Source organism: Sciurus carolinensis, chromosome 11 (assembly GCF_902686445.1).
Source record: "Sciurus carolinensis chromosome 11, mSciCar1.2, whole genome shotgun sequence".
NCBI lineage: Eukaryota > Metazoa > Chordata > Mammalia > Rodentia > Sciuridae > Sciurus > Sciurus carolinensis.
Window position 1 is genome coordinate 75132655 of NC_062223.1, and position 26245 is coordinate 75158899.

The 26245-nt window shown below is 42.8% G+C and overlaps 1 protein-coding gene across 2 annotated transcripts in view; it reads right to left on the minus strand.

The window, feature by feature from the left end:
* Window positions 1–26245, minus strand: part of Clpb (caseinolytic mitochondrial matrix peptidase chaperone subunit B) — a 142191-nt gene that overhangs the window by 42048 nt on the left and 73898 nt on the right. For both annotated transcript variants that reach the window (XM_047516746.1, XM_047516747.1), the window contains one exon: window positions 18784–18912. In XM_047516746.1, the coding sequence (XP_047372702.1) occupies window positions 18784–18912 (129 nt within the window). The remainder of the gene's footprint in view (window positions 1–18783; window positions 18913–26245) is intronic.

Consider the following 26245-nt stretch of genomic DNA (forward strand, 5'->3'; position numbering starts at 1 on the left):
AACACACAAACATGTATTTGGTTCCTAAAGGCCAAAAATAGATTAATTAGACCAACTCACTTAAACCAACTATACTGGCTATATGAATATACAGAGTTCATGAATTTTTGTGCATGACATTTTGTTCTTAAAGCCTGAGTTTTGGTCTTCAGCTGGGACTTGTTTATGTACCTACAGATTGTCTTACAAGTGGCTGTGGTGTCAGGGTGAAGTGATTTAGCCAGCTGGGCTACCCAACTCTCCATTTCTTACCCACCCTATGGGGACTGCTTCAGCACAGACATAAACATGCTCCTGCCGTTACCTTATTGCACTCGTCACATGGGGAGGCTAGAAGGCTTGATTCAGGGATATGATTGGATTTTAAATCCCAGTCTCACAGGATTTTAATTACTGGTCTGGGGCAGCAGGGATAGGCGCTGGCTGCCTTTGGATGGAGGAGGTCGATACACCAGTCCACAACATATTGAGCCACAATGCCTGCAGACTCTATTGCTCTATTTAATCATCTTTTGCAAAATTTACAGTGGAACAGAAGGGATCAATACGGAATTTATCACATTCTCTTGTAAATATGAGCCAGGAAAGAGTTCCAGGCAGTTTGTTACTGAGTGGGAGGGAACATGTCTGTGTATAGCTGGGCATTAGGAGATGAGACAAAATCCATACTTCTTGGCATAAGCTACAGATGCTCAGTCAGGTCCTCTTAAGCCTGAAGGCAAGTTCAATGGGAATAATACTGATTCATTCACTCAACCAACCAACATTCCAGAGCACCTACATTATGCCAGATTCTGTAGAGGCTCTGGAGAAATAGACTGGAATTCTGCTTATGAGATCACAATCACAAATAAAATGCAATGGCTCAGCCACTTTCTAGGGGTGGACCCTGTGCAAGTCACTTAACAGTGTGGTGACCTTCTATTATGCATATGGAAAATGTAGGTAATAAGGGTACCTACCTATCTTGGGGAATCTGGGAGGTGGGGAGATTAACAAGAGGGCTGGAGAGTAGTCCAGGTGTGCAATGAAGTCTGAACCAGGGTAGTGGGGACAGAGTAAAACATGTAGCTGAGAGGAAATTCTTAGGGCCTGGGAGAAAGTAAATGATAAATCTTCAGACTTACTTATAATACTATCTTAAGACTGGTACAACAACAACAACAACACGTAGGCTGGTAGATGATGATGCCATTCATTAAACACATAGTAATACAGAAGCAAGTGTGAGGAGGGGTGTGCTTGGACACACTGGATACAAGGGGTTTACAGACCCAGCAACTTGGAAGGCGGAAGCAGGAGCATTATAAGTTTGAGGCCTGCCTCAGCAATTTAGCAAGACCCTAAAATAAAAAGGGCTGGGGATGTAGCTCAGTGGTAAGTACCCCTGGGTTCAATCCCCAGTGCCCTGCTCCTCCAAAAAAAAAGATGTTTATAGAATATTAAACATCAGTAGAGCTACTGGAGATCTGAAAATGCTTGGTTTGTTGTAAGGAAAATATGTAGGCCAGTGTGGTTAGAGAAGACATGGTATAAAAGCCAAGGGCTGACTGTTCAAGCATAGGTCACCATAAAGAGTCAGGCAAAGAAAAGGGCAACAGCAAAATCTCCTGCCCAGGATTTCTGCTCAATGCACACCTCAAAGTAGGGGTTTTCCAGATGGCAGATAATCCTCTAAATAGTGTGTGACACAAATATTAAGAGTAAGGATCCTCAGCTCATTTGTCTTTCTGGCAAGTTTCCTGGAAGTCCTGGGCTTTCAGACCAGTCTATTCCTCCCTCTCTCCACAATCCAGCACAGACTACCTCCAAAGGTGGCAGAGTGCTCTGTGACCAAGAAGCAACTGGGAGCAATTGTTGGTGGGAAGTGGGAGGGAAAGGTTCAGGATAAAGCAGTTTAAAGTGGACTACAAGAGCCTGGGTCTCTGCAGACTCCCCTCCCCCTCCTGCAAGTGACAGCTGAGACCAAGGCAGCCAAGCCTGGGGTCTGGGCTGAATTTAGCAGTCATAATTATACTGCTGATGTCTGGGGCAGAGACACAGTTTCTGCAGAAGGCAGCAGCTTTTGTTCATGCACTAAAAACACATCATCTTCAAACATGCTAATCGTATGTCTGCTTCCATCTAACACATTGAAGGGAGGCTAAGGAAAGGGCACACAATGCCCACACATCTGGCTAATTCAGTTATAAGGCCAATCAATCTTGATGGGTTGTCTATAAAACACCAACCACCCCAAAGGACTGAGCTGACCAGATGTTTAAGCGTCTGCTGACCAATCCCAGCACAATGCCCATAGCAGGAAAGAGGGGTTATCAGGAGATGGCTTATGCTTCTGCTCACATGTCTATTCACAAAGCTAAATCCAGTCTGCTGTTTGCAGGAGTATAAGCACACCAGGACAATGGCTGAGCCAGGCTCACAAGAATATACAGACTTCCACTCTGAACTTCAGGAAGACAAGAGACCTTGTTTACAGTTGGCTTTGAGAACATGTGTAGAAACAGAACCCAATGGGATTTTTTTTTTTTTTTTTTTTGGTGCTGGGGATCGAACCCAGGGCCTTGTGCTTACAAGGCAAGCACTCTACCAACTGAGCTATCTCCCCGGCCCCCCAATGGGATATTTTTGCTAACTGCACTTCCTATATGGAGAGAATCAGAAGTGTGGAGGGAATATCTTTAACATGTCATCTTGTATTATAGGTTATGGTTCTGGGCACAGGAACTGTTTACCTGCTGATGTCTACTTTCAGCCCTCCATTAAGGCTGAAGGAATTACTCATCTCCCTCATAAAACTTGCTTGTTTTAAAAACAGAAGCTCGGCCAACAGGAATCTTTCAGTTTATGCTCCTTTCTTAATGCCCAACCACAGTTACCAGTCACCAGGCAACCATCACCAAAAACTAAAAGTGGAAGGGTGTTGGGGAGATGAGCAAGGAGAGGATGACAACAGACTACAAACACTGAGAGGACCATTTTGACCCACAGTTCCTTGCTAGTACAAGTGATTCAATTTTTCTTGAGTGCTTTTCCTTAATTAATTCTAAAGATTTTAATAAATTTTGTCCCAGAGTTGGGGTTGCGTGACAAACCAGATGGATGGACTTGGGTAAAGGAAAGCTCCAATATTTCAGAAAGTGGTGTGAAAGAACTACAAATTAAAAACGGGGTCTTGTTGGGCATGGTGGCACACACCTGTGACCCCCCCCAGGCTAGGGAGGCTGAGGCAGGAGGATTGCAAGTTCAAAGCCAGCCTCAGCAACTTAGTGAGACCTTGTCTCAAAATAAAAAATAAAAAATAAAAAAGGGTTGGATTCAGTCACTGGTACAAAAAAAAAAAAAAAAAGAAAAAAAGGGTGGGGGTGTTTTTGTTGTGATACCCTGTGCTTAGGACAGTGCCTGCAACTAAGCAAGAGTTTGGTAAATATTTGCTGACTGCGTAATTGTGCCCCAGTTACACTGTAGCAAGGTTGTGTTCTTCCACTTTTGTGTGTTGGGAGTAGACTGGTAGCTACTGGTAATGCTGCTGCACAATATCACTACAGAAATAAGGAGTCTTCTCTATGCCTGTGTGAGTGTGGATGGAGTCATGGTGGGAGGCAGGGTTACGGGCCTCATCACCACATCCAACAACCTCTTCCATCTTGCGCAGGTGCAGCAATCAATGCCAATGGCCAATACTGCCTCCTTTTTATTATTTTTTATCGCAGTTTCCATGAAACACAATGTACAGAACTGTCTCCTTTGCATTTCTGGTTCATTCTTTTGTCTCAGTTATGGGTATCACTCAAGGCTCAGTACTGGGCCCTATTCCTTTCTCTCTTTATGCATTCTCCTTTAAAGAACAGTTCCAATGCGCAGTTTAAACTATATCAGCAATTCTCAATCCTGGCTATATATTATAATTATATGGGAAGTGGTAAAACTATATCAAGTCAAAGTAGGAGAAAATATTTGCAATGAATACCACAGATAAAGGGCTAATATCCTTAATATACAAAGAATTTTTAGAAATCAAGAGAAAAACAAAGACCAAAGGCCTACAGAAAAATGGGCAAGATACCAGGTGTGGTGGTGCCTGCCTGTAATCCCGGCAGTTCAGGAGGCTGAGGCAGGAGGATCACAAGTTCAAAGCCAGTCTCAGCAATTTAGTGAGGCCCTAAGCAACTTAATGAGACCCTGTCTCAAAATAAAAAGCACTGTGGACATAGCTCAGTGGTTAAGCACACCCTTGGAGCAAAAAAAAAAAAAAAAAAAAAAAAAAAAATGCCAAGACATATCTCCATAAAGGAGATATAAAATGGTCCTTAAACATATAAAAATGGTACTTAAACATAAAATGATATTCAGCTTTACTTGTTATAAAAGAATAAAACTAAAACTACAAATGGGATACTATTTCTCATTCACCAGAAGGGCAGAAATTCCAAAGTTGACCAATACATTGTTGGAGAGGTTGTGAAGACACAGGTATCTTCAGGCAGTGCTGATGTACAATGGTACAACTTCTAAGGAGGAGAAACTTGCTATAGATAGCCAAAGAACATGTGCATTTTCCCTTTCACCCAGTATATACCATTTCTAGGACTTCACTATAAAGATATACCTCCAATAATACCAAAATGTGCATGCAAAGAAGTTATTCATTGTAGCATTATTTATAATTATAGAATATTGAAAACCTCAACGCCCAAACAAAGGCCAGGAATAAAGTACTATGCAGCTATAAAAAGGAGGAGGGGCAAAAAAAAAAAAAAAGGGCAAAGGATGAGCTCTATGAACTGATATGAAAGGATTTCCAGGAAATACTGTTCAGTAAAAAAAGAAAACTATAGAAGAACACATACAGTATGTTACCTTTTTGTAGAAAGGTGAAATTAAAAAACATACAAATATTTTATATGACAAAACAAAAGGAGGATAAACCAGTGTATAAACAATAACACTTTTTTTCAGGGCAGGGGCTTGAACCCACTGTACATCCATCTCTAGGCAAGAGCTTTATCATTGAGCTACATCTCCAGCCCTTTTCATTTTGTTTTTTAAATTTTGAGACAAGGTATCACTAAGTTGCTGAGGCTGGTGTTGAGCTTGTGATCCTCCTGCCTCAGCCTCCTGAGTTGCTAGGATCACAGTCTGTACCACTACACTTGGCTAAAGCTGGTTAACAAGGAGTCAGGGCTCACAGAGCAGGCAGAGAAAGTTGAAAAGAAAACAGGAGGGAATATGACTTCTCTGAGCATTCCTTTTTGTAGTTTTGTGTCTTAGAGACAAGTCAACAGTCTAAATATTCAAACAAAATTAAATCAGCAAAGATAGGGAAGAAAAACCATGAAAAACTGAAAGCAAATTGAAAATAAACCCAGCTGTACTTAAAATAAAACACACTGAAGAACTCAAATAATTTATGAACCTAGTATTTGACTATATACCCTCAGTTTTTGAAGAACGGGTGAGAACTGTAAATGAATCCTGATCTGACTCGTTAGTAGTTTCATTTTCTTTCTTTTTTTTTTTAAATATTTTGTTTTAGTTGTAGGTGGATGCAATATCTTTATTTTTTATGTGGTGCTGAGGATCGAACCCATGGCCTCATGCATGCTAGGCGAGTGCTCTACCACTGAGCCACAATCCAGCAGTTTCATTTTCTACAGCAGTATGGGTGAAGTGGCACTGTAGTTTTTTTTTTTTTTTTTTTTTTTTTTTTTTTAAAAGATATATTCAAATGAGTACATCTATCAATACTATTTATGGTCAACTTTCTCAAAGTGGAAGAAGAGAAAGACATGAAATGCATGCAGACAAGAATGAACTGTGTAGGGATTGAGTGGAATGAGAGGTTCTGAAGTCTCAGGATTTCTAAAATGTGTATGTACATATTCATGTAGGTATGTGTGTATATGTGTACATATTTTGATGGCTGTGTACATATATGTGTATATGCCTGTAAATATTTCCTGGTCCCATCAAAAGAAGGGGCAATAAGCACATTTGATATTCAGATTTTAGTCTCTAACAGAACTGCCCACCAAAATATTCTAGGGCTGCTAGCATGCCAGGGCAGAAACAAGGTGCTTAGGGGAGTATGCACCATCTATTATGCCAGAAAACAAGAATATGCCAAATGCAAAACAAAAACCAATGTGGTGTGCCATCCTGGTCAAGTCTGAGATGACTTTTAATACCAACGTAATTAAGGGCAATAATGAATTAAAGGATTAAAACAGTAAGTATCCATGAGCACATTTTGACAATAAATAGATGGGAAAAAGTGGTTCTTGCTACCTTAAAATGCCAAGTGCTAACTGATACCTGCATGTTCTTAAAAAGAGTTTTGCAAAAAAAAAAAAGTTTTGCCAACAGATTGCTAACTAAGTATTATTGCAAGGAAAGAAGAAATAATACAATGGAGAAACTGGACAATACTTTGATTGGAGTTGGGGTAGGAATAAGACTCTGCTGAAAATTCTTATATTTTGTACTATGTGTAAGTATTAACTATTCAAAAACAGGAATAAGATAAAGCATTTATAAAATCTGAGAATTTGGTAGGCAGAATATGCCCCCTGGAGGTGTTGCCATTTCAATCCCTGGAACCTGTGAATGTTAGGGAGATATGAAGGGGAATCAAGATTGCAGAAAGAATTAAGGTTCCTAATCAGTGTGGTTTTTTTGTTTTGTTTTGTTTTGTTTTGGTACCAGGGATTTAACCCAAGGGCACATAACCACTAAGCCACATCCCCAGCAGCCCTTTTTTTCTTTCTCTTTTTCTTTTCTTTTTCCTTTTCTCTTCTCTTCTCTTCTCTTCTTTCTTTTCTTGAGACAAGTTCTCATTAAGTTACTGAGGGCCTTGCTAAGTTGCTGAGGATGGCTTTGAACTTGTGATCCTCCTTCCTCAGCCTCCCAAGCCTCTGGGATTACAGGCGTACGCCACCACACCCAGCACATCAGCTGACTTTGAATAGGGAAGGGTACCCTGGGTTATCCAATGTAGCCACAAGGTCCTTCTAAGTGAAAGCGGAAGGTGGAAGAGTCTGTCAGTGATGAAATGTAATAAAGACGACTGACCACTGATGGCTTTAAAGGTGGACAGGGATACAAGACATGAAATGTAGGCAACCTTTAGAAGTCAAACAAGTCTCCCAGAGTGTCCAAAAATGAAGGCAACTCTGTCAACACCTTGATTTTAACCAGTGAGACCCATTTCAGACTTCTTATTTCTGAACTGTATGATAATAAATTCGTGTTATTTTAAGCCACTACTGATAACTTGTTATAGCAGCAATAGGCAGGACACATGAGAAAAGTTATAGTGCTTTCCTCTGAAGGGATGTGGAAGGAGGACTTCCTTTCCACTAAATATGCTCTGGCACTCCTTGAAATTATCTTGTGTATTTTTTGAGGGGTGGGGGTACCAGGGATTGAACTCAGGGCACTCAACCACGGAGTCACATCCCTAGTCCTATTTTGTATTTTAGAGACGGTCTCACTGAGTTGCTTAAAGCCTTGCCATTGCTGAGGCTGGCTTTGAACTTGTGATTCTCCTGCGTCAGTTTCCCACGCCACTGGGATTACAGATGTGTGCCACTGTGCCTGGCTATGTTGTATATTTTTAAAGGGAAAAACACCATGGTCATTAAAAAAGCACACAAACAATAAATAACCACTTCAAAAACTTTCTACTGACTACAAAACTAAGTCCTCTGTCTTATACCCAAGGCCCACCATAACCAAGTCTCCTCACCCCATAATCCAACAGGTGGCCAGTTTCCTTCACATCTCTAAATATACATGCAAAGAAGGTTCATTTCTGTTTCTCCTTCAATGAAAAGCTTCCCTCTTTCCCTCTGCTCATTTGAATTCTACCTGTCCTTTTGGGTCTGAGTGCAGTCTCACACATTCCATGAAGCCTTCTACAATGCCAACACTGGTCCTTCCCTTCCTCATTACCCATTATACTTGTTTATTCTGACTTTTACTCATGTTTAGTTTAGAGTTCTGTTATCTTCTGTCCTGTGCTGTCCTCAGTGTACCTTGTGTAAAGGCACTTTCACCAAACTATCACTCAAAGGGTTCAGTCTAAAGGAAGGGCCTATTATCTTTTTCTCTTCTGTTCACTATAATGCCTAGTTCCCATTTATAAATTAACTTATTCAACAAATATGTACTGAGCTCCTACCCTGTGCGAAGGATAAGACAAGGTGCTGGGAATATAAGCCTTATACATTCATACTCTGCATCCTGAGAACTCACTGCACCATGAAATAGAGATACATTAATCAAATAACTATAGAACTACATGCTGTGTTAAGCTTGAAAAAGAATTAAATTCATACAGGATGTTTTGAGAACATATATTAGAGGCACCTAGAATAGGGATGATGGTGGTCAGATAAATTATAAGTACTGAATAAATACAAGTTCTTAGATTTGCAATTAGATAAACCAGAAGGCAAAAATTAATTTAGAATCACAACAAATAAAAATGGGAGCTTTGAGACTGCAGTCCAACTTTCTTACTTTACAAATGAGGAAACTGAGACTCAGTGAGGCAGAAGGACTTGCTCAAGGTTCCATGGTAGTGCCAGAATGATGTTCCAGGTCCCTGATGTCGAGTCAGCACTTCCTACCACTCAGGGTTCCATTACTTCAGAAGGAGTCCCTGAAGGGTTTCTTAAGTGGCAAGCTCCCTCCTGCTACCTTTAAAAGAATTCATTTTCAAAATGCTATTCTGGAAGAGTCCATGGTCCATTCCTACCAAGAACATCCCTGCTGTGTTCTTCCCAGGACACTACCAGGCTTCTGTCTAAATGAAGAAAGCACACGAATGCTGGACACAACGCCTTTTGGGAAGGGCACTTTTGTTCTGGACCATCTCTCAGTCGGACCTCAGGATGGGCCTTTTGCTGGTAGTTTCCAGGTCCTGGCCTTCGATTTGATATTCCTCTTTCTTAAAGTACAGTGTTGCCCTTCCCCTGTCCATTCTGCCCAAAGCATGTGCAATAGAGGGGGCACAAGCAGGCAGGAAAAGGGCAGCTGGCCCTGCCTTGGGAAATCTGAGTCATATGCAGCTGTTTACAGCATAGTGCAGGTGAAGGAGAACGTAGGATATAGAACAGACCTGGCCCAGTCGATGCTGACCTCTCCTTCACCCAGGGGATCCTTGGCTTCCAGCTGCCACCATGGCGGTGATGAGCTCATGCCGGATACCAGCCAGGCTCATCTGAAGACTGCTTGGAGCCGATTAAAGCCTTGATGAAATGCGGGTGCCCAGATGGCAGGTGGCTCTGGAGAGCACGGGCTCTGATGACCAGGCTCTCATCTCCAGTTCAACTGTACAGTGACGCCTTTATGTCCACAGGAGCTGGGATACAGAAATACCTTTTCCTGTGGGGTGAGCAAGGACAGCTGCTCATTTTGCACAGGGTGAAGGGTTGAGGGTAGAACTCACAGACACTGAGAGCCCCTCTTAGGTCCAATCTACCACATGGACTACAATTATAATACTACAGAATATCTCCATTCCTCAAAATGCCCCCAGTTGGACTGCTGGATCCCTTTGGATAACTAATGGCCATCTCTTTTCACAAGATTATCTCAAGCTAAGGGATGGGCAAACATCTACATTTCCAGTCTCAACATAAATGCCACTTGCTCAGGGAAGATTTCCCTCACCCCCTTCAAAATAGGTTAGGTTCCTGTTATATTCTTGCAATACCCTCTACTTTTCCTTAGTAGTACTTACATTATTAGCTAATAATAATTAAGCTAGTAATTGTCATTATTTGCCTAAAGTCTCTATTCTGCCAGATTTTAAGCTTAGCAAGGGTGGAGAATACAACCAATATTTGTTAAAATAATAACAGAAAATCAATATAAAGACCAGTCAGGGCAAGAAAGAGTTCACAGGTAAGTTTTTAATAATATCCTATAAAAGGTCACTTACACATAAGACAGGGGGCTAATTTTATCTACCACACTAGCTGTGGGGACAATCAGGTTCCCCTCACTTTCTGGCCTGCTCTTAGGAGGCAGTCACCCATCCAAGCCAATATTTTATGGTTTTGAGTAGAATGGAGGATTATCTTTTCTCTTTTTTAACAACTTTACTGATATAATTTACATATTATAAGGTTTACCCATTTAAAGTACGCAATTTAATGATTTTTTTGTATACATACAGTGCCATGAAGCCATCACCACAATCTTTTCTTTTTTTTTGGTACCTGAAACTGAACCCAGGAGTGCTTTACCACTGAGTTACATCCTCAGTTCTTTTTATTTTTTAAATTTTGAGATAGAGTCTTGCTAAGTTGCTCAGGCAGGCCGTGAACTTGCCATCCTCTGCCTCAGCCTTCTGAGTCACTGGGATTACAGGTGTGCGCCATGCACCCAGCACCACCACAAAAGTCCAGTTTGAATATTTTCATCATCTCTAAAAGAAATTTTGTGTCCACTGGCAACAATCCCTCCCAGCCCTTCCAGCAGACAACTGCTAGCATGGATTTTAGCATCTGTGTCTAAACAATAAGAAGAAACCTTTAACATTCAATCATCTGACATGATCTCTCATTTTAAAGATGAAAGAGTGAAGCCAAAGAGGGCTTGAGATCTCTAGGGGTGAGATGGTGGCAGAGCTGGGGCGGACTGTAGTCCCTGAGGCCTTCAGCCTTTGACTCCTCTGCCATGCAGTATAACTATGCGTGCCCCGGACTATCTACCCCACAGAACTTTATGCTCCTCCAGGGCAGAGGCTATATTCTGCTCATTTGTCTCCCCTCTCTGCCCAGCAGTACCAAGAACAGCAGTGATGCTTAACATGAACTAGGGTTCTGTGACCTAGTGCCATTCTGTGAACTCTGCTACCTGTCCTTGATGAGATAAATACAGAAACTGAGAGTGTCTGGAAACTTTTATAGTAACTTGTCAGAGTAATTTTATGTCTGTGGAATCTAAGGATAGATATGGGTCTGTATCTTGTATGTCTTTTAAAAATAGCATTTTTTCTAGTAATTCATTTACATTGTATTTTACAAAAGTATTGGCTCACAACAGACTGCAAATTCAAACACTACCACTACCACCAGCAACAAAAATAAAAGGGTGTTTCATAGATGCTATGAGAAACACCGCCTTAGAGCAACCCATCCCTCCTCTCTGCTGCTTCTCCTCCCTCTCAGGGTCCTAGAATCCTGCCTGACTCCTTTTCTTCCACTCACATCTGAAAGGTCGGTTCTCTCGGTCACCCTTCAGGTCTCTTTAGCTCTACAACTTTCCAAGGATAACTCTGACTCAAATCTGTTTCAGTCATCCCCAAGAGACTGACAACTCTCAAATCTACATGTTCAACTCAGTCCTTTCTCTCTCCGTTTCAGACCCATTTGTCCAACTGCCGGCTACTCATTTTGACAAGATTATCCCAAGGTTCCACAGTCAATTTACAACCATTTATTAGTCATCTACCTATGCTGGCTGGGTATTTTTGTTTTTCCAAGAGTTGGGCATATAGCAGCAAGTGTACAACGTTTCTGTGACTACAAGACCTCACTGGTAGTGAGGGAGAGATCAACAAAAAAGATATAAACAAACATAATTATTTTAGAGACTTAAAAGTGCCATGAAGAAGGCAAAAGAGGGTCATATGATAGGGAGTGGCAAGGGGAGTCACTTTTACTAGGTAGTCAGGGAAGGTCTCTTTGAGAAAGGGACACTTGAGTTGAGACCTGAATGATGAGGTGAGGTGGTCATCCCAAGAGGGAGAGAGTTCTAGTCCCTGGGAGAGTCAGGTGCAAAAGCCCCAAAACAGGAAAAGCTTGGTATGTCTGAGGGACAATGAAGTGCTGCAGAAGAGTGTCTAGGTGGGAGGAGGACAGAGATGAGGGTATAGAGGTCTAGGGTCTTCTGGGGTCTGGTAAGGAAGCTGCATTTCATTGTGGTTTCAATGGCAAGTCAAAGGAGGTTTTAAGGAGGACAATGACATGATTTATGTTTCATAAAGATCACTTTGGCTATTATTTGGAGGATAGATTGAGAGGAACAAGAGTAGAAATGTGTGAGAATGGTCAGGAAGCTGTGGTGATAGTCCAGGAGATGATAGTAGCCTGAACTAGAGTTAAAGCAATGGGAATGGCAAAAACAGGGTTAAAGATGTACTTAAGAGGGACAACTGACAGGACTTACAAAAGAACTTGAAAAAGGGTAAGAGGAAAAAAAAAAAAGAACTTAAGGATGACTCTGAGATTTTGGGCCTGAAAAACTAAGTAGATGATGGTATCGTTTAGACCAGGAAAGAATAAGAGCTGGGGGAGTGAGTGAATATCAGTCATTTGAGGATTTCAGCTATTAGGAGATGCAGAGAAATGAGGTTAGAACTGGAGGCAGATACAGGGTCAAGGGAAGTTTTTCGTTTGCTTTGTTTTTCAAGATGGATGAGATTAAGGCATATTTTTATGCTGATGCCACTAGGGAGGGGAAAAGAGATAATGCTGGAGAGGCAGGCCTTTAAGCAGAGGAGCAAAGTCCTTGAGAAAGTAAAAGAGGAGGCAGAGCCTGGGTGCAGGGTTCGGAGCTCTACTCTCAGGTGGCACACAGATGCACATAGTCTAGTGGACATGACGGTGGGAGGAAGATGCAGTTTCCTTCTGACTGCAACCTATTTTATTTAGGAAATATGAGTTTTGTTTTGTTTTTTGTTTTTTTTTTGTGGTACTGGGGATTGAACTCAGGGCCTTGTGCTTGCGAGGCAAGCACTCTACCAGCTGAGCTATCTCCCCAGCCCAGGAAATATGAGTGAGATGGTCGGGTTGGGAAAGGAGGGGGTATTGGAAATTTGAGGAGAAGGCACAGAAAAATTGTTTAAACCAGAGTAAGAAAGTGATTTTGCTCATGAAGCATAGTGTCATGGTTGGCAACATTGTGTTTGAGACTTCAGTCATAAACATGAATGAAGTGAGTCCAGGTAGTATGGTTGTGTGATTTTTCTCCAGCAATATTCAGTTCCTCAGATACAGACATGAATTAAAGAGAAAGAGGTTTAATTAGCATTACCATCTGTCAGGAGGGTAAAAGGAAGGGCAAAAGAAGCAAGGAGGAGTAATGATAACACTGGACTATGAAGTCTTAAGGAGAAGGAGTTAGGAAGTATGACATATAGAAAAGACCAAGAAGCACACAAAGGTACAGTTTGATGAATTTTTACAGGGTGGCCCTACCATATAACCAGATAAAGAAATACCATTACAGTACCTCAGAAGCTCCCCATGCCCTTTCCCAGTCACTACCCACCCCTCTAGAGGTTAACTGCTACCCTGACTTTTTACACCACTGACAAATTTTGTCCATTTTGATTTTTTTTTCCATTTTGAATTTTAAATGCAGACATATGGCTAAGTACTCCCCTATGTCTGGCTTGGGACCAGAATGGATGGCTTGTGAAAAGCATCCATGTTGCCATATAAAGCAATAAGAGTTCATTCATTCCCATCACTGTGTATTATTCCATTGTGTGAACATTCCATAATTTATTTATCCATTCAGCAACTGATAAACATTTTGGAAACTTCTAAACATCTTTCACAATAAACATACGGTCTGTACTGTCCTCCTCCAACTGTTATAGTTTCCCCTTGGAGAATAAAGCCCAATTTCCTTAGCATAGTTTGCATTAGGTCACTTCCTTACCATTTCTGCTTTCCATTCTTGCCTCTAGACCCTTCCATCCACATCCTACAAATCCAGCTCTTCTGAACTGCCTGCAGTGTACTGAAATCAGCCTCACACTGCACACCTCTGCACTTCTCCCTCAGTCACTGGGAAATCTTGTATTTATCCCTCAAGACTCAGTGGGCACACCACTTATATTCTACATCAAACTTTCTCTGCTCTGTCCAGAGATTTTAAAAGTCTTTTCTTTGTGATCTCACAGCACCTTCTATAGATCTCCATTAACACACCAGATAACAATTCTTTGTTAAAATGTCTGATTTCTGGGCTGGGGTGGTGGCTCAGTGGTAGGGTGCTTGCCTAGCACATGTGAGGCCCTAGGTTCGATCCTTAGTACCACATAAAAATAAAATAAAGGCATTGTGTCCACCTACAATTTAAAAAAAAAAATATATATATATATATATTTTAAAAAAAAAGTCTGATTTCTCACTGAACTATGAGTTTCCTTAGGGGCAAAGGCCATGTCTGGATCATGTTTATTTCCCTGGTGCCTAAGGTGGGGCATGTGACAAAAGAGACGCCCAGCAAGTATTTGACTAGAGGTTATGCAGGACACTAGGCCTGGAAGGGGTCCTTGAGGTCAGCTTCCACAACTTCTCCATTTTACAAGGAGAAGGGTTTGCCTAAAGGAGAAAGATTTCTTGGCGGCAGAGTCAGAACTTGTAACCCTCAGCCCAGTGTTCATTCCCATTCTCTACAGAGTGTGAGGTTTCAACAGAGGACAGCTTGAGGCAAAGAAAGTTGACAGCTTAACATCTGGCAGTGTGGACAGATGGATAGACAGTGAAGTGGAACAAGAAACAGGACTCTAAGCTTTGGGTCCTGACAACAAGTTAACAAGCTTTTAAAGGGAGGGTGTCAGCATTTGGAAAAATTCTGTGTAAGGCAGGCTGGTGGGAAACTGAAGGACTCAAGTACCCCAGCAGGGTACTTAACACTGACAACTGAGCCATGCACTCAAGAGAAAGGGGTCAGAAGGAGCCATGTGGAAGCCAGAGAGAAAAGAGGAAAAAAAGGAATCTCACGAAAATGGAAGGGAGACCAGTGGCATCACCCCCATTTTCAGATGAGGAAAAAAAACTTCAGAGTGGTCAGTATCTTGCCTAGGTCACACAGCTACTAAGTGGCAGAGCTGGTACTCAGATCCTGACGCCAAGAGATTGTTACACTCTTTCCTTGTAGTCTTTCTCATCTGGGGTTTCTGCTTTGAACCACATTTGGAAAATTATGAGTAATGATTTTCTGAATTCTCCCAAGTGGTATATAACTAGTACCATTTTAGATGCCTGGGAGAGAAGTTAATTCCTTGTGTATGACTGATGCCTGAGAGCACTGGGACTCAATTATGTGAAGGAACCCTGGTCAAGAAAAGCTGTCAAGATAAGAGACATGTTTTAGGAAGACGGATCTGCCAGTGGGATCACATCCCTGAGAGGAAATGGTTGTTGATACACCTTAACAACCTTGGAAATACTGGGTTGAATCACTTCCAGGGACTTGGGTAGGAGGCTCAGCCACCTCTGATTACTCCTCCTTCCAGGCACCCTGTGTCTCTCCTTCCCTCTCCCTCCCACTGTTCCTGCATTTGCATTCAAGTGCTAAAGCAGAGCCTTCCTGCTCATAAGCCATCAACACAGGCAGACAGAAGCACACAGGGGCCTGCATACTTACTTTTCTATGGAGGGTGGAGGAAGAAGAGGGGCACTGGTTAATCAAAACCCTTCAAGAGAACTCTGGCAAATTCCTGATAAGGCTTAAGTACCCTCTCCTCTGGGAAACTTTTTGTAACTGACTCCACCTCCCTACTCACCAGACTGAAGTAGGCGTTTCCTGTTCTATGTCCCCATAGCCCCTTGTCCAGCTTCCTGCCAGACTACCTTCTCCCTTTTAATGGCCTGTTTCTACATCTGTCTCCTCTGACAGTTTGTGAGTGTTTCAGGGTCAACAACAGTTTGCTTGATCCATCTTGGGATGCCCTGAGGTCCAAGATCTCAGAGACGGCAAGTGGCTTGTTCAGTGTCACATAACAATTCCAATTTAAAGCCTGGTCTGCCTGACTCCAAAGTCTGTGACCTTTTCACTATGTTACAAGGCCCACCCCCGCCTGAAGATGAAGTGACCTGAGCAGTCTGCTAGTTTGAGTTCAGAGGGGGAAGTAGCAGAGTAGGTCACACCACTAGGAAAGGCTTCCTGAGTGAGGGAGGACCTGAAGCTTAAGGATTCAGATGAGAAGAGGGAACACAACACACTTTAGTCAGGGTGGGAAAGTTACACACTGAGACAGAATTAAGAGGAATGGGATTATAGCTGCCAGGATGATTGTGATTTCTATAACTAAGTCATAATGACAACTACCTATCAGGGAGCACTTCCCAAGTGCTGGTCAGGGGTTTTTGTAGATGTTATTAATTTTCACATTATCACTGTGAATAGAATGCATTTTACATATAAGAAAACCAAGACTTAGAGAGTTAAGGCAGCATGTCCTAGGCAATCCATCTAGGAGGTGGGGAGCTGGATTCAAACCCAGGTTGGCCTGACTCTGAAACCTGAGGTACACTTTCAGTTACTCCATGCTGCCTCCTAATGGGCTGGAGGGCATCTACATTATCAGCCTGATGCTCTGAGTCTCTTTCCAGGTCAAATGGGAACTTCTGGTCAGTCAGTAAGAGCAGTTGCCCTTCTAGTTCTAACCCTCTATGATCTGGGGAACCCAGATCCCTGTGGACTAAGCAATTTGCAGAGGCCCCATGAGCACAGCTGGCCCCTTATCTAGGCCTGCCTTGGATCTTACAGAGAGAATTCCCTGCATGTTGCTGCAGCAAAGCAGGTTAAGAAAGCTGATGGGCAGGAAGGCAGAGCCTTTGCAGAAGGTCAGCCGAGGTCAAAAGACTTTGGAAATGTTACTGGCAATAGCCCCTAGGACAAGACAGCAGGATCCTGCCTCTCGGTTGGCTGCTCACACACACAGGCAGACCAAGGGAGTTCAAGGAGGGGAGGCCAGAAGTTGGCAGGCCTGCAGGCCCTGAGCAACCAGGACTTGTTCAGGTCTGGGAGGGAGAAATAAGTGGGTTGGGTTAATGGTTTTGGCCCTTGAGGCTGGGAGGCTAGGAACGGGGTATAAACAGATGCTGGCTAACAAGGCAGGTGGGAGAGATGTAAAGGTGGGGGGGGGGGGCGGTCAGGGCATCTGTTCCAAGTCACCAGGCAGGAACCATGCCCCTGAAACAGCTCAAAGGACTAGCCTTGGCCTGGGGGTGTTGAGGGTGGAGAGAGTTTCATAAAAGGCCCTCGCCTCCTCATTTCAAAGGTGTTCGATCTGGAAGGCAAGTGTGGGGGGCTCCTTGTAGAGTGAACTCTCTGTCCATTTAGGGGTTGGAGGAAGTGGGGATTTAAGCCCAAAGACAATGATTGGGAATATTGACTGATGTTAAGGCACAGTAGAGAGAACCCTGAGGTGCATGCTCCAATTCTTAGTTACAAATGTCTTATCAGAGAGTTTTTCAAAGGACAAAGTAAGAAGCATCCTGCTTGGGGACATTTTCTAAGCCTCTGCTTCTAAGAGCAGTGAGTCCTTGCCCTGAAAATATCAGACATCCCAGGTACGGTCACCACATTCAGGAGCATCTCAGCTATTCGCAGTTACATCCCTCAAACCAAGGCACGTTCTGGGGTAGGTACCTTGGAGGTCAGGGTAAGGGGCTAGGTCTGGGTGTGAAGCCAGAGTGGCTTTGGCTGACTGGAGGTGGCAAGAATGGGGGTTCGTGGGAAGTTCCCCAAGTGCAAGGACATTACAAGGGCTGGATGATGATCTGGGGATACTGAGCCTGGCAGGCAGAGGTGAAAGGACCTTCTGTGAAGGTTGATTTTTGAAAAAGTTAAGAGGTAGCAGGAAACAGTTGGCAAAAGTTACAAAGAAGATCTCAACCAGTCAGAGCTGAAGTCAAATGGAATGGACTGCCCAGGAAAGAAGCAAGATCCCATAGTCCCTCATAGAACCCAAGGGAAAGTCAGCCATTCAGCTTTTGGAGGGGTTTCTCCTGGGATGGAAGAGGGGAAACCAGAGTGGCCTAGGGGACCTCAAAGGTCCCTTCCAGCTCTCAGATTCCAAGTAGAATAATCCTTGAGACAAGTTGGACCCTAGGGTACAGCCTCAGGAATGCATCCCTGGCCCTCGGGAAGTGGCAGGGGGTGTGTGAACAGGTGCCCCATGCCAAGTACTCATTCAGGGGCCTGGACCCCATACGTGCTGGCAAGATACTTCTAGAGGCTGGATTAGGATAAGGGGAAGCAGGAGAAAAAGCAACTTCTTGAGAGGCATCTGGCAGGTAACTCTATCAGACTTGGACAAAACTAGCCCAGCCTGAGTCTAGGGATGACAACACTGCTCCTCCAATTAAACTAATGTTCTCAAAAGGGAGTGTATCCACCATTCAGCAAGTATTTACTAAGTACTTACTATACACCAAGTACTATGCTAGGTATTGGGGGCACTTAAACAAGTCAGCCATAGTTCCTGCCTGCAGGGAGTGCAGAGTCAGGGAGAAATTAGGGAGAAGGCTACTGACCAAATTAAAACAATTTCAGACTGTGATGAGTAGATGGAAAAGAGTAGGGTAACATGACCCAGAGTAATGGAAGGGCCCAACTGAGACCAGGCTCAGGGTGGGATCAAGGAGGACAATTGTGTGACCAGGTTAGCAGAGATTTAAACGGACCTTCCCTTGTTTCCCTGGCCTTGCTCTGGAGGTTATGGGGGAAGGAAGAACACTCCTGGGGACAGCAACAAGCAAGAAAACTCCCACAGTTTATGCAGACAGACAGGGTGGCATGGAGCATTACACACATGTGGGCAAAGAACACACAAAAGTCACAGGAGGGCAAATCACACATGTACGTGGTCACTCTAAGGAAGTACCTCCACTCTTGAGGCATTTCTAGGTCAGGAAGAGTAACAGGGGTGCTGGGGAAATGTGGTATTTCTGGAGGGGAGGGCCTGACAAGGACTCTCTCTCCTGCCAACCCCAGCCTGCCCCTCCTCCACCATGCTCTTACCTCCATCAAGCAGTTCCTTGACAGTGCGGTAGTCATCCGCAAGGACAGCATAGTGCAGGGCTGTGCAGCCCTTGAAGCTGGCACGGTTGTTCAGTCGGTTGTTGAAGTCATCTTCTCGTGTGACCAGGACTGTGGGGATAACAACATAAACGCTTCCATTAGCAACAAATGCTTGAGTCACCACTTTAATCTCCTGTCTAATCATTCACTCACTCACTCTACCTACTTACTAAACATTAAACAGCACCTGCACTACATGCCTGGTCATCTATGCTGGGTAAGAAGAGATAAAACAGGGGCTGGTTAGTTCCACAAATGTTTACTGACATCTAATACATGTTAGGATAGATCTTGGGGACAAGAAATGAATCAGCTATGGTCCCTGACTTAATCTGAAGAGGGAGGCAGACAATGAATAGAAGTTGAGAGTACTATTTGAGATAAATGCTATGTTAGAGGTATAATGGGATGATATAGAAAGCCAGGGGAAGTAAGTTCAGCTTGGGCACGAAGAGAGGAGCCCAGAAGATGGAGTCTAGAAGGATGAGGAGGAGCTATCCACCTGTAAAAGAAGGCTGACGTACGTAGGGCACAGGGGCTATTCTTAGTAGAAGAGCAACAATCTGTTCTGTTTACAATCTGGCAAGTAATTTTAATTAAAAACTTAATTTACAAGAACAAGCAAAAATTTGAAACCATAGAAAAGTACAAAGAAGAAAAGGGATCAATATTTCAGAAACTTGAGAAAGTACCTTTAATATTTTGCATATGTCTTTCCAAATTTCATACTATATGTATGTACATATCCCCTTCAAAATGGAAATTTACTGTATATGCAATTTTTAATCTGATTTCTTACCCTTAATACTGCAAACTGAGGACTGAACACAGGTCCTAGCACATGCTAGGTAAGTGCTCTACCACTAAGTTACATCTGCAGCCCTTTTTATTTTATTTTATTTTGAGACAGGATCTTACTAAGTTGTCTAGGCTGGCTTTGAACTTGGAATTCTCGTGCCTCAGCTTCTCAAGTAGCCAAGGTTTCAGGCAAGTGCCACCATGTCCGGTGACCTGTAAACATTTTTGCAAGATAGAAAGAATAAGCATTTTGTGTGATCAAAGAATCAAAAGCCCCTAGGATCACTCGAATGCTAAAATTCCTGAGCCTCTCTCAGTTGATAGAATACAACCTAAAACCAGTTTCATCACTTTGAAGAGGTTAGTCCCCGTCACCCAGAATGTCCTGGTTTATGTCTGTTGTCCTGGACAGTTCTAGTCCAGACAATGGATTAAAAGGTTACCCTATCTCTGGGGTTCTCCCTTGGGAAATGAGGCCCCACAGGGCTCTACTTGTCCTGTATGAGTGATGGGGCTTCTCTCTGCCTAATGTAAAACTCTCTGGGTAACTGTCTTGTGCTCCTCTGGAGTTGAATTTGTTGGGGGCAGAATCTGGGTCCTGCCTCCCATACCACTTCTTCATGACATATGGCTGCAATGAGAGGCTCCTCTCACTTCTCATGTGATAAAGGGGTTTAGAGGTGACCTTGCCTAGGCAATCAAAAGCACCAGATAAAATTCCAAAAATATTCATCTCTGAGTGCTCTTGGAATGAAGTCTATGCATTTCCCCTATTTAAAGTTCCAAAGACTCTTCCTAACACTAATGATTTCATTTATTGACCTTCTACTCTGTGCCAGGCCTGGTTACATCACACAAACTTATCTATTTCTCACAACTGCCTAGCATAGTAGGTGTCATTATTCCCATTTTATAGATGAGGAATTGAAGCTCAGAGGTTGCACACACCTGCATTCCAGCTATTTGGGAAGATGAGGCAGGGATTTGAGGACACCTGGGCAACACACACACACACACACACACACACACACAAAGAAGCAGGGGAAGAGTGAGGATCTGAACTCACGTCTGAGTCCTTACTCTTTCTTTCCATCATATTATGCTGTCACCCTCATTTGCCAAATGGAGGGAGCCCAGAGCCCACAGAAAGCAATAGATCCCGGATGTTCTGGTTCCAGCCTTGGCTCTTACTCCCTTTTCTTTACTACTCCAGCAAAGATGTAGTACTCTCTCTGCAGACCTGCCCTTACCAGGAAATGGCCTGGGGGTTGTAGCCAGCACCCCAAGAGGCTAGCCTGGGTGGAAGCACTTTGAATGTTTGGCCAGAATGAAGTTGGAGGAGCCTGAGCTGGAGACCAGATCACTCTCTCTGTGGTCTACAGAATCAATGGTCAACCTGTTTTTTGACTCCAGACAGGGGCTCTCCAAGTTGCTAACCTCTCACTTCTACCCCTGGGTGTTAAATGACCTTTCCAGAGCAGGAAGAACAGGAAGTAAGAAATTCTTTGAGCAGCTAACATACAAGTTCTATGTGCAATGGCATCTACACTTTCACCATAAGAGTCCTTTAGGAACTCAATCAGAGATTACTAACTCCTAGTCACACATAGTTTTATCAAATCATGCTAGGTGATCTTGTTTCTAGCCCACTGCAGATCAGAAGGAAATAAGAAGGCTGGGAAGGACACTTTAGAATCAAGCAGATTGATTACAATCAAGCACTGGCCAGGCAGGGAGAGAAAAGAACAGGACAATGAAAAGCTGCAAAAGGAATTCAGAGCACAGCACCTCTAAAGGCCCTAAGGGCATCACTGAACTGCCACGTAGGACATTAACTGCGGGATATAATGATGAACCTGAGGAAAAGTGATAGTTGGCTCAAGAAAGCAAGAAGGGTGTCATCCATTTTACAAAGAAAACCCATCATTCATTCAACAAACAACGTTTAATGAGCACCAGTGCATGGTGGTAGTTTCTGGAGATAGAAGAATAACACATAGTTCTTGACTTTAGGAAGTTAACTGCCTAATTCAAGAATCAGACCACTGAACAGATTTATAACACATCTCACAAGTGCAATGATAGAGCTATAAAAGGATGCTCACCATAAAAAGTAAACCACCTCAAGTAATATGCTGGAGCTGCTTTGGTTTAAATGTCAGCTGAGTACCAGTGTCAGTCCAGCTAATAAGTAATATTCATGAAAAGGATTCTGCTCACTTCTGTGATATCATCTTTCACCATTTCCTTCCTAATGTTCTTTCTTGCTTCTGAGTTTATTTGTTCTGACACTGGGGATTGAATCCAGGGGTGCTTAACCACTGAGCCATATCCCCAGCCCTTACTTTTTATATTTTATTTAGAGAGTTGCTTAGGGCCTCGCTAAGTTGCTGAGGCTGGTTTTGAACTTGCCATCCTCCTGCCTCAGCCTCCCAAGCTACTGGCATTACAGGCATATGCCACCACACTCGGTTTGCCTCTGAGTTTTAAAAAACACTATTCTACCACCTGGAACATCATCCCATCCCCAAACTTTCAGTTGGTTAGCTCTAATTCATTTTCAGATTTCTAATTACAAGTCACTTCCCCCAGTGATTCCTCCTAAGTTTGAGGTAGTTACTGCTCCTAAGAGCTTCTCCAGTGCTGCAGGCATCTCCCAATGACAGCATTTATTACACTCTGCTGCAACCACTTGCTTATGTGACTGTTTCCCTGCTACACCAAAAGTCCAATGAGGACAGACAGTGTGACCTATCTTTTTGACAGTTGTGCCCTAGAGCCCAGCACAGTGTCTGGCCATAAATATGTGTTTGACAAATACTGGCTGGACCAACAAATAAACACAAGTTGAGTGTCCCTAATTTGGAAACCAGAAATCTAAAATGCTCTAAAATCTAAGATGTTTTGTGTGCCAACATGGTGCTTATAAAATATCTGATATGGAACATCCAGATTTCAGATGTTTGAATTAGGGATGCTCAACCAGTGAAATCTAGTTCCAAAATCTGAAACATTCTGGTCCTAAGCATTTTGGATAAGGGATAGTAATTCTATATAACATATATAGACAAAAAGTACATTATTTTTGTTTTTGGAAAACATAATAAGACCAGCCCACAAGTATTTACTGGCTGCTAATTAAGTGAGCTCCAGAGCCAGACCCCTTGTGTCTAAATCCCAGTTCTTAATTTACTGACTATGTGATCTTTTACAACTTATCTAACTTCTCTATGCCAAGCTCCTTTATCTATAAATGGAGAGAATATTAGTAACATATTCACTGGGCATTGTAAGGATTAACAGACACTGAATGAAGGGATCTGGTATGGTGTCTGACATAAAGTACTTCTCAACGAATGTTAGCTATTATTCTGTCTAGTCTGGACTTCCAAAAGCATATGAAGGTATATTTTTTTTGTGGGAAAAAAAACCCCAAAAGGTTTCATTTGGAGAATCCTGTATATACTCTTCCTCTGAGAAAGGCACAGGAAGCATGAGAATGTAGGTCTGAGGTTATAACCACCTGTTTCATTTGGTGTTGGTCAGCAGTTTCTTGTTTGCTGCCTTTTCACCAAACCCTTGTTAAAATTCTGCAGTACTGGTATTCTACAGAACACTCTTTGGTACTGAAAAGTGCATTATAATCTGTAAAGCAGTTTCATTTCCTATTTTATTTCAGAAAAACTGTGTGAAGTGTTGAGTTTATGCTCCCATTTTATATAGGATACTGAAGTTCAGAAGAATGAGAAAATGGTAGAGGCCCATTTTGTGCTCTTAGCATTAAGCTCTTCCTTACCTTGCCCAACATTAGAAGCCCCATCCTAGATACTAACTAGCTGAGACTCTTCCTTGTTAGATCTTATACTCTTCTCAAGGCACAAAAGGTGGCTTTAGGTAGGAAGCGGGTGGGGGAGAGAAGCAGCATGCCCTCAAATGCACACTTACCCTACCCTCACTGAGGAAGAGAAAGCAAACCCACAGAAGCTTAAGGGATTCATCAAAGCCTGTCCCAGCAGCTGGCCACCAAGATAGTCTTCTGAGGCCCATGTTTACAGCTGGTCCTCAGTCAGTGAACCATTCCCTTCCCAACAAAGACATCTACCAGTCTGTCTCCAGCACAGGGGGAGACAGGCTCAGACTCCTGCCTTCCTTCTCAGCCTGCTATTCCTAACTCTTTAGGCGTCCTATACCCCTCTGACCACAGGAGGAGTGACAGGTATTACTCTGCCTTCTTCTGCCCCCGACCTCTATCTTTGGTGTTCAGAAGTCTATGCCCAGGTATCGTGGCCAGGGTCATTATGGGAGCTTGTTACAAGTCTATGTCGATGTATTCTCCTGGCCTCACCAGAGCTAAGGAGTCAGCAGAGGTGGACAGGAGTCTCTGACACCCTTCATATAGCCCCAGATACTCCCCAACATCTTCAAACCATACAAAAAAACAGTACTTCCCATGATGAGAAATAGTCTTTATAAAGTAAAACTGTCCTATAGTTTGAATCTTAGCTCTGTCATTTATTATGTTCTTCTATCTGTAAAATGGACATGATGAGAAATCAATTTAGGAAAACTGAATGAACATTATGAGAAATCTGATAACAAGTTTTTAAAAAACATTACTATAAACATTTATTGATACTTCTTTCTCCCTTGGATTAGGCACTAGGGACAGAGGAATGAACCAGTCATGGTATCTGCAACCTCACATTACTAAGTATATTGGGGGAGATTTTGAAAAAAGGTGAAAGAGGCAAGGTGAGTGGTCTCCAGATAACAAAACTTTAATTTATTGCTCACTTGTGTAGGGGCAAGGCAAGCTGAGCTACAAGTCCCTCTTTCCCTCAGGCTCAGTCTCTGATGTTATGATGTGTCCATCAGTGCCCTTCCATTCAAAGATATGACCACGTTTCCATGAGAGGGAACCTTTCTGAGTAGTAAGATGAATAACCCTTACATTTGTACAGCATTTTATAGCTTATAAAACACTTCAAAGTGCTCATTCCCTCACCCTCATGACAACCCAGGCAGAGAGGTCAAGTATTATTATCTTTATTGAACAGATGAGGAAACAGAGGCTTAAAGGGGTTGGGTGGCCTGCCTCACTCACACTGTTAGCAGTGATGAATTCAGACTAGGCACAAGCCTGCCTGGACTCTGATCCATCTTCCACACTGCACAGCTTTTCAGCCAATCCCCCATGGGTTCAAGCCTTGCACAACTCAGGGCCAGCTCAGGGTCTTCTAGGTGAAATGATCAAGTCTCCAGGAAGAAGCCTCTGGAATCTCAGTTTCCTCCCACCTGAGGATCTGAGCCTTTAGGCAAAGAAGGATGTAGCTGAGGTTCATTAGCACTTAAGATAGAATCAGAGTACCTGTCCCTCCTGCCACTGCTTGGGAATACAACTGCAGTGTGTGTGGAGGGAGAGTTGTAATGTTGCCTGAATCCAGAGGGACCTGGGATTCCTACTTGAATGAATGTATTGTCTCATCATTTTCATCCTTCCCACCACCATTCAAATCAGGAAGTGTGTGGAGCTTCAGCATAAAGTGTGTGTGTGTGTGTATATATCAATTATATATATATCTCAATTTTCTTTTGGGAATTCATACTACTACTAAAGAGAAACAGGGCCTTCTCATGGCAAGTGTTTTTTTTTTTTAATTTTAATTTTTAAAATTAAAATTTTAAATTAGTTACACATGACAGCAGAATGCATTTTGATTCACTGCACACGAATGGAGCACGATATTCATTGCTCTGGTTGTACATGATATAGAGTTCATACCATTTGTGCGATTATATAAGTACCTAGGTTAATGATGTCAATCTCATTCCACCATCTTTCCCATATCCTGCCTCTTTCTCTTCCCTCACTACCCTCTGCCCAATTGAAAGTTTCCATTCACACCCTGTTCCCCATTATGGATCAGTATCCACATATCAGAGAAACATTTGGCCTTTGGTTTTTTGGGATTGGCTTATTTCACTTAGCATGATATTCTCCAATCCACCCATTTACTTGCAAATGCCATAATTTTATTCTCCTTTAAGGCTGAGTAATATTCCATTGTGTATATATACATCATAGTTTCTTTTCTTTTTTTTTTTTTTTTGGTGCTGGGGATCGAACCCAGGGCATTAAGCTATCTCCCCAGCCTATACCATAGTTTCTTGATTCATTCATCTACTGAGGGGCATCTAGGTTGCTTCCATAGCTTAGCTCTTGTGAACTGAGCTGCTATAAACAATGATGTAGCTGCATCACTGTAGTATGCAGATTTGAAGTCTTCTGGGTATGGCAAGTGATTTTAATCAATTGCTTCACTAAATCCCCACTGCAACCTGAGTAACAGCCATCCTGCTGCCCCTCAACCTCAGTGGGAGTGGTCAGTTCTGCCTCTCACACTGGGGGTTCTTCGTGCTGAGTCAACAGGAGACTGTCCCTGGAGAAGGCAATACCCTTCTCTTCCTTCCACAGCCTAGAAGGCTCTTCTCCCTCTCCAAATCCTGCCTGCTCTTTAAAACCTTTTTGCTCACATCCTGGCCAGCATTTATTATCATTTGTAGTCTTGATAGTTGCCATTCTGACTGAAGTGAGATGAAATCT